We start from the raw sequence: 21,027 nt of genomic DNA on the forward strand, positions 1-21,027 counted from the left end.
AGTGGAGGAAACTATAAATCAAAATGACCCCACCAATGTAGTCAATGGTGCAGAAACGCCACTCCCAATCAGAATTCACTCCAGTTACTTTGAAGAGTCTCTCATTAATATCTGCTACAGCAATTACAATATAAAGGAATAGCTCGAAGCAGAAATAAATAAATCTGAAAATGGCTTTAAATTATGTCATCTAAATATTCAAGGTTCACATAGACGAATTTAAACAAATAATATCGGACTTAAACTTTCACCTCATAGTCATTACAGAAAGCTGGTTAAAACCGAATATTAGTAATAATATGATAGACATCGAAAATTACACATTAGGTCGACAGGATAGATTATACAAATCTAGAGGAAGTGTGTGCTTATACATATCTAAATCGATTAATTGGAAATTTTTAGACGGGTTCGTTAACAATTACACGGGCGTAGAGTTCTTTGTAAACGAATTACTATCGATAGGGAAAAAAAAAGAATTATGCTAGCATATATACCGCCTAATGTCAGCCACACTCACATCAGCCACGTAGCAGATATCCTTCAACACTTAGATTACGATTACTTCATTGCGTTACGCGACTGGAATATCAACATGTAAAGAAAAAACGAAAGTAGCACTCGACTCCGTCAGAGTATAAAATGAAGGAAGTTCACGGAAAACAATTAATTACTAAACCAATCAGAGTGACAGCGACGTCAAAGTCATTAATTGATTTAATCGTTTGTTCACAAGATTTGATTGTAAAGCAGATTGGGCAGAGCGAATTACCAGGTATTACAGATCAGCACATAACGTACTCTATATTTGACCTATATCCACCAAAACAATTAAAAAAATATATCAAAATTAGAAATTTTAAAACTTTCGACTTGGACAAGTTTCGAAATGACGCGGAAAATGTGGAATGGTGTAAAATCGAAAGAAACGACGACGCGGATGCAGCGGTGGAAGCCCTGAATGATAACATTATCACGTTAATACAGGGTGGCTCAAAAAGTCACTTAACACCCCCGGTACAAGGTCACTGCAGTGCGCAACATGGAAATGGTGATGACCAATCGTTATCAGGCCAAGGGGGGACCAGATTGATGCCACCCGCACGGTCGGCGGCCATCTTGATGTCCGCCATCTTGAATTCAACTTCAGAATTTTAAATGGGAAGCAGGTGATATGATATATCAAATCCGGCTAGAATTTCACGAGAAATGCAATGGTGAAGGTTTTTTTTACGTATCTTTAACCAGTAAAAAGTTATGACTGAATTCTTGAACCAATTTGCTATTTTTCGAAGTGTTAGAAAAATGCCTTAAAATTTGTTTAGCACATCAGTAATGCATCGAGATCAAAGTGACGTCTAGGGAGAGAAGTTCGCATACCATTGCACACGATTTTAATCGGATACATCCACGAAGAGCTGCGCATTATGAATGGTTGTCGCGAACAATTTACAGTGTGTCGGAAAATCCATGATCAAGGGGGTCAAATTCATTTGTCGAATGTCAAGGAACCATTTTTGACTCATAAATATTCTAATAAATTTTAACAATGTACACAGTATTCTACAGAATGTTCTACATAACCAGTACAATGTCTGTAGTGATGCAAGAGTCTTCCTTTGTAGCACGTAGTGTCCAAGCAGAGACCAAACTAGTTGGGACATGGATTAAAGAAATGGACTGTTCCTACTAAATCAGGAAATAGGGTAGCCTTGCATCAATGTTTATAAAACTAAAATTTATCAAATATTGCAGACTGCATATTTCTGGAGCCTGCCTCTCTCTAGAAACGAACTATTAATTTGTGCAAGGACAAAATAGAAATTGTTGCAAAATTTGAAAAATTAACAATGTCATTTTCGTATGTTTTGTAGGTCACATTAAAATATTTCATAGCTCGAAGAGAGGGCATGGCCCCCATGCTCCCCTTGGGTACGGGCCTCCTTGAAAATAAACCATTAGTAGTAAATGCAACCTTCCAAACCGAATGGACACAGCAAGCTGCACGTGTCGCTTTTGCATGCGTGTCTTCGGATTAGGCCGTTTCCTGAATAATGTGTATTATGTTGTCTCGGACTTGTACACGCATGTGCGATGACGATGAATGCTTGCTTATAGACTGTGGCCCATGTAACTTGTCACTTCGGGGTGAAATTGTTAATAGTCTCTTGAAAAAGACAGAGAGAGAATGAGGAATTAAACATAGAGAGAGGGGGGGGGAGATAGAGAATGATAACAGAGAGGGAAGGACAGATGAGAGACAAACATTATCTGTCTTACTTTCTATGTGTTTTTGATAATTTCTTATAGGTATCGCGCCACAACTTGAGCTCTGGGGAGAAAGCATTCGAGTTGACCGCGGAGGCAGTGACAACCCTCATAATGAGTTCTCCGCACTTCAAAAGCAGTGTTTGCAACCACACTAATTTCTTGTTATTTTCAATATATGTTACCAGAATGCCTGTGATAACCAAGAGCATTTCTTAGCAAAGCTATATACACACTAGGGATGGCCAGATCCGGATCCTAGCGGATCCGAAATCCGGATCCGGTTGGTTCCGGATCCTAAAATTTTTCGGATCCGGATCAGCGGATCCGGAATTTTCAGATCGGATCCGGATCCAGAACTTTCGGATCCGGATCCGGTACTTTCGGATCCGGATCCGGTACTTTCGGATCCGGATCCGGTGCTTTTGGATCCGGATCCGTTTTGCCATCCCACATGCGCTTCTTTGGAAAGTAACAATGTGCTTATAACATATTGTTACCTGCTAATATACATATAACAGTTGGGCTGAAAAGTTCGTAGGCTAACAAAGTAAAAAATATTTTTTTGACAAAATTCGATTTTATTATTCAATATAGTTGCCTTCGAGGGCGATACAACGATTATAGCGGTCATACAATTTTTCGAAGCCATTTTTATAGTACGATTTCTCTTTAGCCTCAAAATAGGCCTCAGTTTCGGCGATTACCTCTTCATCAGTGCTAAATTTCTTTCCAGCGAGCATTCTTTTAAGGTCTGCAAACAGGAAAAAGTCACTGGGGGCCAGATCTGGAGAATATGGTGGATGGGGAAGCAATTCGTAATCTAATTCATATAATTTTGCCATCGTTTTCATTGATTTGTGACACGGTGCATTGTCTAGATGAAACAGCACTTTTTTCTTCTTCAAATGGGGCCGTTTTTTCTTGATTTTATCCTTTAAACGCTCCAACAACGCTATGTAATAATCGCTGTTGATGGTCTGGCCCTTTTTGAGGTAATCGATGAATATAATACCATGCGCATCCCAGAATACTAATGCCATAACCTTGCCAGCCGACTGTTGCGTCTTTCCACGCTTTGGATTCGGTTCATCACGTTCAGTCAACTCGGCTGACTGTCGATTGGACTCTGGAGTGTAGTTATGGAGCCATGTTTCATCCATTGTAATATATCGACGGAAAAATTCGTGTATATTACGGTTGAATATCGGTAAACATTGCTCCGAATCATCAAAACGTTGTTGCTTTTGATCGATTGTGAGCACGCGCGGCACCCATTTTGCACACAGCTTTCGCATGTTCAAATATTCATGCACAATATGTCAACACGTTCCGTTGATATTTTTAAAGTCTCAGCTATCTCGATCAACTTCACTTTACGATAATTTAAAATTATTTTGTAGACTTTTTTGATGTTTTCGTCGGTAACAGCCTCCTTGGGGCGTCCACTGCGTGCATCGTCTTCGATGCTCATTTCGCCTCGTTTAAATTTAGCAAACCACTTCTCAACGGTTGATTTTCCTGGTGCAGAGTTTGAATAATGTTTATCAAGCCAAGTCTTGGCTTCAACAGTATTTTTTTTTTTTTTGCCAAAAAGCAATGCTTTATTAACACACGAAATTCTTTTTTATCCATTTTTTCACAATAACAAAAGCTGCTTCACTCACAATGCTATATCTCACGAACTAATTATCCGGCAGCTGTGAAATTTATACACGTATATTTTGAAGGTTAGTACTAAGTAAAAATCACATGGATTTAATTCTAGTAACGCCATCTATGAGTCAGCCTACGAACTTTTCAGCCCACCCGATATATAGGTATAATATACATACACACATATATATATAGTGTGTGCGCGCGTGCGCGATTTGTAATTAATTAATACACTTACAAGGGAGGTCTAAGTCTCCCCCTCCGATTTTCATGAAACTTGCAGGGCCCAAATGAAGAAATACGTGTTTTTTTTTGTTTCGGCAAAAAAATTGTTCTAGGGGGCAACCACCTCTCAAATGTCAAGATGAGGACAAATTGAAGTGGAGATCTGACCCCCTGTGTTCCCCTCCGATTTCCATGAAACGTGGCAGGTGTATAGTAGGGATGGTCAGATCCGGATCCTAGCGGATCCGAAATCCAGATCTTTATTTTAATTTGTAGATCTGTAACTGTAGAACAATTGTATAATTTTTGTATAACATTTCTATCTTGTTATATGTGTTGAAGGTTTCATCCTGGAATGGAATTTCTCACATTTATGTGTGTTTTCATTCTCCCCCCCCCCCTCAAATGTCAAGATGAGGAGAAATTGAAGTGGGGATCTGACCCCGAAACCACGTAAATATGGCATAGGAAGAAACAAGGGGCATACGGACTCTCTATACACCTGTCAAATTTCATGAGAATCGGAGGGGGACACAGGGGTCAGATCATCCTCACGTCAATTTGTCCTCATCGTGACATTTGAGGCGGGTTTTGCCCCCTAAAACAGTTTCTTTAGCCGAAACCACAAAAGACACGTATTTCTTCCTTTGGGCCCCTCTATATACCTGCCAAGTTTCATGAAAATCGGAGGGGGACACAGGGGTCAGATCCTTACTTCAATTTGTCCTCATCCTGACATTTGAGGGGATTTTGCCCCCTAAAACAGTTTTTAGCTGAAACAAAAAAACACGTATTTCTTCCATTGGGCCCCACTATACACCTGCCAAGTTTCATGGAAATCGGAGGGGGACACATAAGTCAAATGCCCACTTAAATTTGTCCTCATATTGACATTTGAGGGGGGGAGGTGCCCCCTAAAACAGTTTTTTAGCCGAAACAAAAAAAAACACAAATTTCTTCATTTGGGCCCGTTTATACACACACCTGCCAAGTATCATGGAAATCGGAGAGGGACACAGGGGTCAGATCCTCACTTCAATTTGTCCTCATCCTGACATTTGAGGGGGTTTTGCCCCTTAAAACAGTTTTTTAGCTGAAACAAAAAAACACGTAATTCTGCCTTTGGGCCCCACTATACACCTGCCAAGTTTCATGGAAATCGGAGGGGGATACTTAGATAACCTCCCTTGTAATTATTTAACACTGCATATATTATAATGTTTTATTTTAATTTGTAGAACTGTAACTGTAGAACAATTGTATAATTTTTGTATAACATTTCTATCTTGTTATATGTGTTAAAGGTTTAATCCTGGAATGGAATGTCTCACATTTATGTGTGTTTTCATTTCCAATACATTCGAATGAATACATATTCTTTCAATGGCATTTAAAAAATCACCTCTGACATGTGTGCACGAGTGTGTTAGCCGATGCGTAGCAAAGTATTTTAGGAACAACACTTGAAAAAAATTCTTGTTGGACTAACGAAAAATGTCTTTGTAATAGAAGATCATAATACCTTTTAAGTTGTGGTAATATTATAATGGGATTGAGATACGAAACTCTCGGATCCGGATCCAGATCTGAATCTTTCGGACCCGGATCCGAAATTTTCGGATCCGGATCCAGATCCGAAACTTTCAGACCCGGATCCGGAATTTTCGGATCCGGATCCAGATCCGAAACTTTCAGACCCGGATCCGGATCCGGAATTTTCGGATCCGGATCCAGATCCGTAACTTTTGGATCCGGATCCGCGGATCCGGAACTCTCGGATCCAGATCCAGATCTGTAAATTTTGGATCCGGATCCGAACGGATCCGGATTTTTCGGATCCGGATCCGTTTGGCCATCCCTAATACACACTACATTCTTTTAATTAAAGAAAAAAGTATATCGACCTTTTAAACTATTACGGACATATTTGCTTTGTACGCAATGCAGCGAGCTCCTCTACGCCCATTTCCTTCTCCCTCCTTTTCGTAATAGAAGATATTGGGTTAAAACGTCTGTCCATCCCTCTGACATCATCAATGCGTACATACGTTTCTTCTCGTTATATTACTTGCGAAAGGCCACAGGAAACTGTGCTACATCGAGGGTTGCCATTAGAAGCCACTCCTTCCTTTTCCACTTGGTGGTAGAGGCTTTACAACGTCTTTGTCACACTGCCACGTTTTGGCACCGTATGATGTTCGTTGATGTAAGTTTCGTTTAAATAGTACACGGCTCTTCCAGTATTTGGGCAGTCATGAATATATCTAAAGAAATCGGCGCGCACAACAACAATATCTGGTTTCTCCATCAAAACCTCCTATTGGATTCAGTTATTTAATAAGTAGAGCCCGGAAGTTTGGCAAAATGCCTCTTTTTATTTACTGTATATATTGATAAAATTTTTCCGGATATACGTTTTTTATGTTGTTTAGAATGTTTTAGAAGCCTTTTCATTTTGCCTATTTGGGACCCCACTGCCTATTTTTAATTATAATGCCTTTTTCTGCCTTTTTCAATGAAATTTGACCATTTTTTTAAAAAAAATGTTGGCATTTATTTTTCTTCCGTATATTACGTGAATAATTTTCGCCTTATTTAAGTAATATTGAACTCACGCATGTTTCAACATTGCTGAAGGAGAAAAGTGTGAGAAAAAAGTATTTCATGCTGAGTTAGGATATTGCCTTTCGGTTAACATGCATGATTGACTGCTGAAGTGGAGAGGTTGATTTTGAACACAAAGAAGATATTTCTGAAATCTCCCTCTCGAACCCGAAAATTTCAGGAAGTTACGCCTGAGCTTAGTTTTCCTCCGCAACCAGTCTTGACAAGATGGGGAACCTGGATATCAGCAGCTATATATTATGCTAACAACCTTGAAAAAATCAGTGAGGTGATCGATGCTCATCCAGAAAATGAAGCGGCTTCAATTCGTGAAGTGAAAAACTCCTGTGCTATTCAGAACTGAAGAATGAATATCGTTTATTTTTGCACATTATGGTGCAAATTACAGAGACAATTACAAAGCTAGAAAAAAGAGGTGAGACTCTTGTAGCATCCATGAAAATCTTCGAGTAACCTATGCAGCAGATGATGGAAGTGCCAGGAGAAAAGGGGTCAGCTGTTGCGGAAAAGTGAAAACGGGTAGTGAGTGCAAATAAGGACTTGAAACAATTGAAAACAATTTGTGATATTCAAAAAGATGAAAATGCTGTTACCAAAATGAGTCCAGCTACATTAGCTTGTTCTATGTATGCTCCAATAACTTCTGTCGAAGTAGAAAGATCATTTTCTATTATGAAAAACATTCTCTCTGACAGACGACTATCAATGAATGTTGAGAACTTAAAAAAACACCTTGTAGTTATGTGCAATCAAGACGGAGAAAATTGAAATGCTCTTCCCAATGTAGATTTTAACATGTTGCCAGAAATTATATATAAAAGTAAGCGACTTCCAAATGTATCATTTTTTCGGTTTATTTTGCATTTTTTTTTCATTTTTTAGTGCCTATTTTCCACATTATAAATGCCTTTTTTCCTGCCTATTTTAACGAAAATAAATGCCTGAACTTCCGGGCTCTATTAATAAGGAAAACAAAGATCAAGTAAACATTTCCACAATGAGACCCCAAATTGAAAATTGATTTTTCCTCGCAACTTCTTTGATAGGTATAGTTACAGTATTGTCCACCCACAACGTGAGAATCTCTTACAAACTTTCTAAAAAAACCTTTTTACGGTTTGTGGCGGAGTGGTTAGCACAGTGTGCTTCGACGTCATAGATCCCCGGTTCGAATCCCAGCCTGGGCATTAGTGTTCTTTGTGATTGTTCCTTCATCAGTTTCGTCTTATCATCAGTCATCCTCATCTTCGCGATTAGCCAAAAGTAGCAGAAAAGCTAAGTAAAATAAATAAAATCAATCAATGAATTAATAACCACTTTATCCAAATTGGATTCATTGATTTGGTTTATTTTTCTTCGCTTTCCTGCCACTTTCGGCTAATCGCGAAGATGAGGATGACTGATAATATTGATGAAGGGACACGCACAAAAACACTACCATCTACAGGCCGGAATTCAAACCCGGGGCTCCTCGCGTCGTGGCGCGGCGCGCTGTGCTAACCACTCCGCCACCGATATCGGCGAGTATCTTGGGAAACGAGGTACCACATTTCTTGTCTGGCTTCCCAATGCAGATGGTAAATTGGAATTTTGCTCCATCAGCCTGACTTTTTCTTGACAAAACAAATATGGCCCCCTCGGATTTCCACTTTCCACAGAGCTCAAGTTGAAACTAATAGTTTATCTTCGTTCTTGTAACAAAAAACTCGGCGCTCCCCAGAAATTTTGGATGTGAGGAATTTGCAGGACAAAATTAAAGATTTTCGTGGAATTAGCAGGCTGACTGAAAGCACAGACGCCAACCTTCTTCTCGTTTCTTTGTTAAAAGAGCAAAGGGGAGGAGGGAGGAAGCGCATTTAATCCTTTCCAGGACCTGGTATCTTGTCTTGTCAAAGATTTCCAGATATCAACGTTCCTCATACTGAGAATGGAATTTGCTTCAGGAAGTCGCCTAAGGGGTAACAAACAGGTCCACTCGGTTGATAGCTTCAGAACAACGAGTCCTTTTATTTGATCTGTGGTGATAGCGATAGACAATGCAAGTACTTTGTTGTTGATTTTCTGCAGTGGTAAATGATAAATGGCTACTGTAACTGTAAAACTGTAAATTACAAGGCTCAGCCATTACAAGCGCTGATCGAATAACAATTATTAACAGTTTGTGTTAACGAACTAAATATAAGTAATCAAGTAGAAAGGTACAATTATCAAGATGAATTTAACTTTGAATGTTATCATTTTTACCGTCAAACGTATGGGAAGTATCAGCACCTTTCTACCAAAAAACAAGGAAACGCAATTGTAAGTATGATTAAACACACCAGTTCGATCCTTTGTACTAAAAGTCAGAGAGAAATGTTCACTGCATAGGTTTTATATGAAGTATAACCTGCCCAATGACACTTGTTTAATGGCCGCGGTATTTTGACCGTGCGAAGGTAGCATAATCATTAACTGCACACACTGTAATGTTTGCTTTCTTCATTAATGTTGAAAACACTAAGTTGCTGACCAAGGCAGTTTATTAATATAAAACAAAACACTTAACGGGTAACGTTTCAACCCTGATACAGGGTTGAAACGTTACCCGTTAAGTGTTTTCTTCTTTTATCTTAATAAACTGCCTTGGTCAGCAACTTAGTGTTTTTAATATGGAAGCAAGGCTTAATTATATTACATTAATGTTGGCACGATATATTCTCGCCAACCAGACGACACAGCATCTTCTGATCAACAATTATCAAGTCCCGTGCCGTGGTGAAGTGCACCTTCTGGACTTTCCTCGAAAATTCGAGGATAAACGTGAGTTTATCTTAAAGAACCGAATCCTGCGCAGTACCATCGTAAACAAGGTTGAAATCTCCCGTCCGCCCGCTTGAAGTGCGTAAGTTTACAATAAGAACAGACCTCAATCATGGCAGCTCGATCCCACAATGCAACATTTTGTGACGTAAGTGAAATACACCTATTTAGTTCGAGAGGTTTCATGTATTATTAAGGGTTCGTTTCCGAGCGACACGTATTGCTTGTCGCCTTGTGAAGCGACAAGAGACATGAAAATTTCACACCTAAGCGACAAACGATACGGCCCCTTCAATCTATAAGATAGTATTCATAGCATATTCCAACAGACCGAACGACACATAAGCGATAAGCGACAGGTGCAGCTTTCGATCTGAAATTTCAATAAATGAGTGCTCTTTTTCAACTACTGCTATTTAATTCTTATAATAACTTCTCTGCACTGTGACTTTGTAAATGGATTGTTTTCTTTAAATTCTAAGCTGGGGAGCAACAAAAAATATTGTTTTTAATATGTGTAGTGCGAACAAAGAAACATATCCAGAACCGCAATACTTAGTACAATACACAGAAGAAAGGATTTCCTGTTATTACTATTGTTAAATATATATTTTTAAAATGAAAGCTTTATAAAACGTTTCTCATGCGTTAAAAAAATATGAACTTTTAAAACAATAAACAAATAATATATTTTTTAAAAAAGCGAATGGAGGGTGAGGGCGGTGGAGGGCGAGGGCGAGAGCGATCTCGGAGGGCGAGGGTGGTGGAGGGCAAGGGCGAATGCGATGTCAGATGGTGAGGGCGGTGGAGGGCGAAGGCGAGAGCGATCTCAGAGGGTGAGGGCGGTGGAGGGCGAGGGCGAATGCGATGTCGGAGAGTGAGGGTGGTGGAGGGCGAGGGCGAGAGCGATCTCGGAGGGTGAGGGCGGTGGAGGGTGAGGGCGATTGCGATGTCGGAGGGTGAGGGCGGTGGAGGGCGAGGGCGACTGCGATGTCGGAGGGTGAGGGTGGTGGAGGGCGAGGGCGACTGAGATCTCGGAGGGTGAGGGCGGTGGAGGGCGAGGATGAATGCGATGTCGGAGGGTGAGGGTGGTGGAGGGCGAGGGCGACTGCGATCTCGGAGGGTGAGGGCGGTGGAGGGCGAGGGCGACTGCGATCTCGGAGGGTGAGGGCGGTGGAGGGCGAGGGCGATTGCGATGTCGGAGGGTGAGGGCGTTGGAGGGCGAGGGCGAGAGCGATCTCGGAGGGTGAGGGTGGTGGAGGGCGAGGGCGAGAGCGATCTCGGAGGGTGAGGGCGGTGGAGGGCGAGGGCGAGAGCGATCTCGGAGGGTGAGGGTGGTGGAGGGCGAGGGCGAGAGCGATGTCGGAGGGTGAGGGTGGTGGAGGGCGAGGGCGAGAGCGATCTCGGAGGGTGAGGGTGGTGGAGGGCGAGAGCGATCTCGGAGGGTGAGGGCGGTGGAGGGCGAGGGCGACTGCGACGTCGGAGGGTGAGGGTGAGGGGAGGTTGATTCAAAATGAACACCTCTGGTAGATAGGGGGCCAATCAGGTAGCGTTACTCCGACATCCACGCTCAAGATTGGCAATCGCCAACTAGGGTGGGTCCAGTTCGAGTCCTGTGTACCTACTGAGGTTCTCCCTCCCTGTGTATGGCTATTGCTTTTGACGAAATGGTCCCAGTAATTTGATGATCTCGGTGGTTGGGAAATCACTTCTATGGCTCTCCTGGATGAAATGTTCTGCTAACCCTGATTTGTATGGATGAAAATTCTTGATGTAGCTGGCGTGTTCTTTGCAATGCTTAGAGGCATGCATATTTAGTTTTTGACGAAAACACGAAATGTGAAATAGCACATTGTAATGTTAATTTTTCATGTTTCTGAAAGGTGTGAGGTGCATTTTCCTACCCTGTTTTGTCACGAAATGATGCAAAATGAACTGCAAAATGCGAAATAGACCCTTAAACACGAAATTTACCGTTTATATACCGACGTGACACTTTCTGAAGTCTGAAGTATCCTGTGAGTTATGCAATTCACGGAAAATTGATTAATTCTGTTGTAAATATTTGAGAAGCAAAAAAGGACCCTTTATACAGGAATAAACTTAATATTCTGGTAATGATTTAGTGTGCAATTAGAAGGTAAAAAGGTAAAGTGCTCCCCTGTGATTAGCACCATGCCATGAAGGCGTATAGGGGATGTGGGGGTAACACCCCACACTTTCTTGATCCGGTCGTGAGTGGGGGTGATGTGATCAGCATCACACCCCTGACCACCTTTACCCCCCGGGGTTTCCCCCAGGTACCCATGTCATTCAACGCTGGGTGGGTGCCGGAGCCGCTTCCGTTAGAAAAGTTCCCGGATTTGAACCGGCCGGGGATCGAACAAGGGACCTTGAGCATGGTAGTCAGATGCATTACCGACTGAGCCACCGCGGCTATTAGAAGCAATATGTTTAATTTGTGTAATAGTGCAGTTTTTAAACCAAATTTGGGATTATATTCTCATTTTTATAACCAAAATGTCATTTTATATGCCGCTTTTTCACCGCTATAACAGCGAAATTTCATTTTATTTACCACTTTTGAACCCGAAATTGACTCTGTCTTTATACCGAAATTTTGCTTTTTAATTTACTAAAAATATGTGCCTCTAGCAATGCTATTCGATTGTCCTCCCCGTTTGTCCAATGTAGGCTTTACCGCAGGAACAGATGATACAGTAAACCCCGGGTGTCTTCTGTCCTAGGTCATCTTTAGGGTTTCGAAGTCGGCTTCTGACTTTCGATGGTGGTTCGTGGATCGTCTTGATGTTGTGTTTTGAAAGAATGCGACTGATGATTGCAGAGAGGTTACCAGTGTATGGGACGATGGCTATGTTCTTGTCTTCTTGGTTATCACGTTGGTCTGGGTTTGTTCGTTTGTTGTTCTTGTGTGTTACTCTCTTTAGTGTCTTGTTGATAATGCCTTCACTGTATCCATTCTGTCTGAAAGCTGTGAGCAGGTGTCTTATTTACTCTTGAAAGTGCTGTGTGTGCTGATGGCGATGGCTTGGTGAAAACTCTTGGCGTTGAGGTAAAGGTCGGCGTATCTAAGGTGAGAGCCACTGTACTGTGCCATGGCCCTTCCCTGAAAAGGAAGTGCATGCTTCGCCAAAACATAATTAAATTAATACATTTATGGACAAGGAGATTCTAATCTCGCAATTTTAGGCTTGTGAGCACTTCAATCTGAGAACGGCATCCCCAGTTGTTCCTGCCCTTGGTCTGAGCCACAGATGCCATGGCCCAGTTGACAAATGTGCAGAGGCTTGAAAACATACCAGCGGTGAACGAGGTAGTAGGAGGTAGCCATGATGGCCATAAGACACCAGACAAGCCAATTTTCGTTTGGTCTGTTGTGGTAGCTTTTGCAGTGTTGACATAGTTGCCAACTTGAGAGAGAAGTCGCTAATTCTTATCCATTTGGAATAACAGTTGGAGAAGTAATTCGTGAGAAAGGTATCTTATTTTTCTCACTATTTTGGGAAGAATGAAATTAATAATATCTTCCCAAATGTATATAACCATTTGTATAGATGTATCTCAAAGGGGAATTCAGAATTGTTGTTATCGATTTCTTCCTTAAGAAAAGATATATATTCATTTCTCTCCCCATGCACACACACACACAAGTATTACAACTGAACTTTGAAAACATTCTAGATATTTTTTAGTAAAAAAAATGTCTAAATATCAAAGGGAACTTGCATCCACCAGAGGATTTTTGACTTTTGATTGATTTGTTGGGTTGTTTTTTTTTACTTTGCTTTTCTGCCACTTTTGGCTAACCATGAAGATAAGGATGAATTATATGATGAAGGGCCGGCTCCCGTGGCAGAGTGGTTAGCATATCGCGCTACGACGCCAGGGGTCCCTGGTTCGAATCCTGGCCTGGGCATGGATGTTTGTGAGGGTCCATTCATCAATTTCATCACGTGATCACTCATCCCCATCTTCGCAAATTATCCAAAAGTGGCACATACAGCGAAGTAAAATAAAGCAAATCAATCAATCATATATGATGAAGGGACACTGGCAAAGAACACGCATGCCCAGGCTACGATTAGTATATCTATGCATAAAGTGGACTTAAAACAATTCAAACAATTAAAACAAACACCCTGGTCTTGAAATGGAAAATTGGCAAAAAATATCTCTTGTAGATAAAGTGCAGACAAATTATGTTTAAGAAATGATTTTGACGTAAAGCTGTTGCTGTGTGCACCAAGAAGAATATCGTTGCATACTTGAGTCACCCACATTGAATCAACTCTCAATACAATGACCTTCCACAGTTCCCAGGAAAAGGATTGCTATTTCCAAGGGGTCGTTATTGGAATTTGCACCAATTTTGATCCACCCCCGACCACCCACATGCAAAAAAATTGTTAGAATTGTACTTAGGTATTTTTTTTAATGACTCGTGCAAAAATTACATGTTACATAATTTTAATACAGTGAAATACGAAAAAATGCATAATAATACGTTAATAAGAAGTTCAAGGAACCAAAAATGTTCACTTCAAATTAAACGACTTCGATTGATTGATTGATTTAGTTTATTTTACTTCGCGTTTTGTGCCTCTTGGCTAATTTGCGAAGATGGGGACGAGTGATGAAATGATGAAATTGATGAATGGACATTCACAAACAACCAAGCCCGACCGGGATTTGAACCCGGGACCCTTGGCGTCGCAGCGTGATGTGCTAACCACTCGGCCACAGGGTCGGGCTAAACGACTTTGAGTTATCCAAACTTTTCAAGATGGCACCTATTTTACAGGTGTAAATAAATTAGAGTATAAATCACCCCCATAACGGATGTTTTAAACTTGGTAATAGCTTCCAAAATAATCTTTATATGTACTACATAACAGCATCATAACTTTTAAAGAAACTAAAAATTGTTACACAAAATAAGGGCACGGAGCTTAAGAAACACGAAGATTTCTAGCATACGGTAACACTATTCATCCTGTGTAGTTATGCAACATGTTGTGCACTAGATGCGTGTTGTGAGAAGGAAACTAGAACATAAAAACGATTCCACAAAAAGGATTTAAAATAATGTTATTTTCTTTTAATTGTGCACAGTCGTTGCTCTTCCACGAAGTTCTTACAATTCTAGTTCATAACAAACCAGTTTTTATTGAGACCTATGGAAAGGAAAACAATCTCTCGTTTATTTCAAGTGAAACTCAGAGAATCTTGACACCACTTACACTGGTGCCAGCAAAAGTTGGTAGATAATCGGGCAGAATGAATGTTGGATTTTACACCGGTCTACTGGAACGTTGTCCGTTAGAAAATTAACTGGAGAGATAAAATCTCTTGGAGACACAACACAACCTTTCTAGGCACCAGAAATAAAATGTGGGGCTGTACATTTCGTTCTGGTTTGGCTGTGTAAAACTCACAAAGTCATGCTTTCTTTGCTTCAGCCCTCTTCCATTCCAGGGAGCAGTACAAACTCTTCCTTGACTTGCATTGTACTCCGCCCCGAAAAAGGAAAAACACGACTTGCGATCTGTTGGCACCAAATGTGTATCATAGGACACATTAAACAGCATCGCACTCGATAATCATTCGGGTTTGGAATTGGATTTCACTTTAAACTGTATATTTAGCGCCAATTAGCCAATCAGCATAAAATGAACTCAAGACAAGCTTTATGAAACCTGTGCATTTTCCGATATCAAAATGGAAGATTGTTATTACTCTCATGTTAATCGACTATTTGTTGTTGGAGTTAGGAGTATTCTGGAGGTCAAACACCCGCAAAAAGTTCCTCTTGAATAACATTTTTTGTTTCAAAAAGTTACAGTTTTACTTATCAGAAGGTGCAGAACATGAAGTTGTTTCAACTCTTGCTTTTCTTTCTGGAGATCGAATTTTGTTACCTTCAAATCAAAACAGCTTTGCAAGATTCGAAACAATGACTTTTTTTGATGAGTCATCACTGTTATCAGCAAGCGACAGCTTTGCAGATGCTAGACGAAACACTGGCGCAAGCTGCAGCATAAAAACAATGAGACTGGTGCGGAGTTAGAGCAACAGATGGCAGAAGAGAAAAATCCTTAGTATTTTACAGATAACGCAACTGCGAAGACCAAACGTTTATCAGGAGTGTAGTAAGAAGGAAGAAATGATCCTTGCTTTACGTTTTACCATGCAACAGACAATAATACGGGCAATATTTCCTATGCAGACAGCTGCATTCAAAACAGGGACCTGAATTTTTCAATTATCACATTGCTGTGCACACCAGTGGCAGAGAATGAGCTGGGAAGAAGGGTGTTACTTTTTTTTCTTGCTTGTCTTATGGTTTTTGTTCCTTTTCAAGAATGTATCCAGAACTGGTTGCTTCATTTTACACGTCAAAGGAAAGGAGAAGGGGACCACTTCCACCCTCATCCGTAATCAGACAATGTGCACACACGAGCAAGAAAATCGTGGCTAAAACAATCAGCGTCAAGAATGTCCTCTTTGCACTCATTTTGCAAATCTGTAATAAATATCATGGGTCATCAAAAATCGTTCCCAAAACCAAATACAAGGGTTGGATAAAAAGTAATGGCAACACTGCTGTCCCGTGAAAGGGGCGAGTCAGCGCCACAACCATTTCGTGGTTGATAAAGGAATGTCAGATGAGGAAGTATAGTGAGTGGGGTGTGATTGTATGTTATTCAGTCAAAAAACAGCAGTGCTCTGAAGCAGAGGACGAGAGTGCAAGCGCCCTAACAATATGTTTAGGCATGAAGAACAACGTCTCTTAGGCAGACGGTCAACGCAGCCTACTTCTGCACCTTCTTACAACACCACCTTCGTCTCGCATTAAGAAGGAAGTGACGGCACGTTCTGGCACGGTGTCCCATCATCCTGCTTGACAATGCAAAGTGTCACACTGGGAACACTGTGATGGTGCTCCTGCATAACTGGTAGTGGGAGGTACTGGAACATCCGCCGTATTCACCAGTATGAGACCGTGTGATTACGACCGTTTTGTCAAAATGAAGGAACCAATGGGCGGGAAGCACTACGACACGCGCGAAGCCATCATACGTGCTATAGGGCGGTCACTGCGAGACATCGACAGAGATGGACGCGCTAACGGTGTACGACGCCTTTCATACGTGTGGCAGAAGAGATGGGGGGGGGGGGGCGATTACATTGAAGGAGTTGAGTTGAGTTGAGTTGGTGTTTTAAGTCCACTTTATGCACAGTAAGGCTAATCGGGACTGGACCTACAGTTTAAAGTGGGATCCGAACCACTTGAGCCTCCACCGGGTATCGAACCCGGGACCCCTTGATTACAAGGCAATGACGCTACCACTGCGCCATGGGGGAGGCCTGATTACATTGAAGGAATGTAACACGTGCTCCTCTGCCAATACAGTCAAGTAGCAATTATACCAGTGTTGCCATTACTTTTTATTCAACCCTTGTAAGAAAAATGCAAACAAATCGAAATATAAAAAAGCGTAGTCATCAACAAGCTGTAATAAAAACCAAGATAAATCTAAATCCAAAACACAATGCACAAATCCAAGTTGTAAGAGCACAAGCACAAAGAGAGGGTAGCGTATCCAAGAGCAAGCAAAATCACAATGGCAAAACAAGCCTGGCACATAAGTAGCGGCCGTCGTGTGCAGGGTAACATTGGCATGCTTTGGGGAGGGAAGGACAGAGGTCACGTGCTATTGGATATCACTCAAGCATGGTGTGGTGGTGTCTATTTTTAGATCAGACCTTCTTGCGAGTGGTAGAGCGCTGCTTGTGAAGGGAATGGCAACACAGCAAATAAAATGAGTGCAAGAAACGTATTTTTAGACCGATTTCCTTCATTCTCCCCCCCCCCACCCCTTTCCCGTTCCGGAGAAAAGGGTCTTTATATCCGGAGTCGTAGAATCGAGAGCCGACTGTACTACCTCATCTACCACAAGCAAGCACATTTCTTAACTTCACTTTTGTAACCACCTTGCTTAGTCTGAAGTACAAAAAGATCAAGGCGGAAAAGAGGATGAGTTATACAGCTGCTTTACAATTGTAAGTTCTGCAGTACAAGCAGGAAAGTAGTTACAAGACTGTGGTTCCAAAATTCAACATTGGAAGAAGTAAGAAGGCAAGTTGCAGGAAGCTTCTTCCAAGAAGCAGGCTTTCCATGGGAAGTATTCTTCCAAGAAGCAGGCTTTCCATGGGAAGTATCTGTTAGTAACAATATCATATCTCAGAAATTATTCTCCATTATTTCTTTCATGACAAATCCTGAAAAATTGTGGGAAAGAACCATTTCACTTTGTTTCATGAAGCTGTTGAAAAATTATTTCATGCATAACATGCACTGTAGTTTTTTGGACTAAAATTTTGGAAATGATACGTAATGAAGCGACTGGAATGGATTTTGCTTTGAAAAAGAAACAGCATGTTTAGATAATTTACAAAACAAAGCTATACTAATTATGCATTTCTATTCATAAAAAGTAACAAAATGACAGGATTTTGCATCAACTTATGGCTTATTTATAGAAACATCACATTGGCAAAATAAGCAATAATTTACTGACAGAGTACGTATTATTTTCCTGTGGTCTACGGTTATTACAAACATAAGAAAACAGTTTTTCGTTGTGACGTTTCACCTGTGAAAACAATGACAACTTTGAATTACCTGATGATATTTGGGATTCATAGTTTTAAATAAAAAATAATGTGATCAAAATTTTTTTATCTGAAATAAAAATAAAACAGACTGCTTCTTTACACAGTTAAGTTGCTATATTACAACAATGTAACATTGACAACATCCATTATATAATGGACTCTTTTTGTTTAAAAAATTGCTAACCATTGTTATAACTGTATCTTTAGTCAAAATGAAAATAAATGTTTGATGTGTTCTCCTGAAACATCACAATGAAAAACTGTTTTCTTATGCTTGTAATAACCGTAAACTACAGGAAAATAATTCTACAATGCAAGCAATACGTACATACAAGAATAACTATTAAGAGTACGTATTATAGCCTCCTGTCGGCTTCCTAATAAAAACAATAACAAAACAGAATGTTACATTCAGTCTAAGGCTATTGATATACGTAATTATTATAACAGTAAAACAAAAAAACATTTTCTCCAGATGAAATTTGGCAATGACCTACCTGAATTTCAGTATTTGCTAGTTCATGGAAAGACCTATGTTTCAGGCAGCCAACTATTTTCCATGATGATTCAATGCTGCAGCCCATTTTTTCTGCATAGACTCTGCTTGTGTTTTGAGCTCTGTACTTGTCCACAATAAGTGCCCAATCAGCCAAAGCTGACCCACTCTAAAATAGAGGCAAAGTAGGAAAACATTAGTAAAACTAAAAAATATTGCTGTAATAATTCATAAAGATACAGCTCCGTAAAAACTAAAAGATATGATTGTAATTCATATCTACAAATATTAATGTAACTACTTAACAACATGTATATAAGGTATGCCCAAATGAAAAGGAGACTACTACGGTTATATCTAAAGAATATCATATTATAGAATATTTGCATTACATAATATGTGAAGTACAGTTAATGTGTAATATGATACCTACACATAATTGCCATTGAAATTGATGCACTGATCCCAGTGCGTAGGAAGGGAGTGGATGGCTTCAGTGTAGAAACTCCTGGGTTGCTTATGGATTCAGTTTTCCACGATGTTCTGCACTTCCTTGTCACAGGTGAATCGTTGAACTTTCAGTGATTGTTTTAAGGGCCGAAGATATGGGAGTCACATGGGAAAATATCGGGGCCGTACGGAGGATGTGTGAGGACTTCCCATTGAAATGTTCTCAGCAGGTCGAGGGTCCTCTTGGCCACATGTGGTCTAGCATTGTCCTGGAGCAGAACTATCCTCTTCGAGAGCTTACCTCTGCGCTTGTTTTTGATGACATGTTTAAGCTTCAACAACGTGTTGCAGTGCAGTACCGTTCAGAGTTCACTGTTTCACCCCGTTCTAACCACTTGATGAGTAGAGGACCTTCATTCCAAATTGGATTACAGCTCTCTGCGCTGATCTGGAGGAATTCATAATGCACCCATCCACGCCAAGTGAGGAAACAGCAGGTGAAGCAGTTCGCTACACCTGCAAACTGGGACAGACACTGCACCATCTCTCGGCAAACATATTTACCTTCTTCAATTAGATACAATGCCGCTACAGCAAAGGTCTCCTTTTTATTTGGGCATACCTTATATATATTACTGTATTATACTTATTTTACGTTGCTTTCATATCCTTCTAGTGGAAATTCTTAAAAACTATAAATGTTACAGCATGGAAAAAAAAGTTTGGTAAATTATGCCTCAAATTAACTTTATGCTAAGATAGGCTAATTAGTATTGGATCTACAATTTAAAGTGAGATTTGAACCACTGTGCAGCATGCTTCCAATGGAAATAAAACCTGGACTTGTTATTACAAGTCAACAACATTACCAACTACACTACTTGAGACACTCTGTTACCATATTCAATCCTGATAAATAAAACAGTACATAAATATGTATCTGTAGCTGTAAAATACCATTGTTTAGGGCTGTTTGCAGTTGCACTCACTTGTACATCTTTCCATCACTTCCCCACTTCCTTACTTCACTCTGTAAGTTTTTATTGGTTTCCTACACATTTTACATTTCTGATTCTAATGGATATCCTGATTTCAAAATATTGAAAAGTTGATATTTTTAACATTTTACTGCTACAGGTAAGTATACCTATTGTTTCATATCTTTAGATCAAAACTCACCAATCGACGGCCAGCTATTAGATATATTTTGAGTGGCTCATGAATTAGCTACATATTGCTGATGCTGACAGCAATTTTAAATGAAAAATGTTTCCACAATTTGTTTTAAGTTATTTTGTGTACAGAGAAGATAATCGGGACTGAACCTACACTTTAAAGTGGGATCCGAACAACCATTTACCTCCATAGGGTATCAAAGCTAGGATGCTTAAGCAAAGTTACCACCACACTGTCAGAGAGGTGCAGGGTAAAGATTTGCAACATCTGGTCTTCATGCTAATTGCAGTGCAACCATAGGTGGCAGACACTGTTCGCAATAACAACAATAATCCTTGAATGAAGGATGTGGGGAACAACTCGACCCTCCACAAAGACTTACCCCAAGCACTAAAATTAAATACTGAAAATATACTTGTTTAGCATTTGTTGTTAAATCAAAGGTCATTTATTTCCACTAAACTTATTACAAGGCAAGAATCATATGGCTTTGAATGACAGTACCGAACAAGATTTACGCACACTATTTCATATAATATTTCGCTGTCTGGCAGCATGTTCACGAAGTACAAACACAGACTATTGAACATGACATCCATACATCACAGTGTAGTCAGAAAGAAGAGATA

General features: G+C 40.3%; 1 protein-coding gene across 2 annotated transcripts in view; it reads right to left on the reverse strand.

The window, feature by feature from the left end:
• Gli (carboxyl ester lipase-like protein Gli) overlaps positions 1-21,027 on the reverse strand; it is a 151,747-nt gene that overhangs the window by 58,056 nt on the left and 72,664 nt on the right. For both annotated transcript variants that reach the window (XM_083133930.1, XM_083133929.1), the window contains exon 5: positions 18,774-18,941. In XM_083133930.1, the coding sequence (XP_082990056.1) occupies positions 18,774-18,941 (168 nt within the window). The remainder of the gene's footprint in view (positions 1-18,773; positions 18,942-21,027) is intronic.

Source organism: Lepisma saccharinum, chromosome 13, assembly GCF_977018435.1.
Source record: "Lepisma saccharinum chromosome 13, izLepSacc3.1, whole genome shotgun sequence".
Taxonomy (NCBI): domain Eukaryota; kingdom Metazoa; phylum Arthropoda; class Insecta; order Zygentoma; family Lepismatidae; genus Lepisma; species Lepisma saccharinum.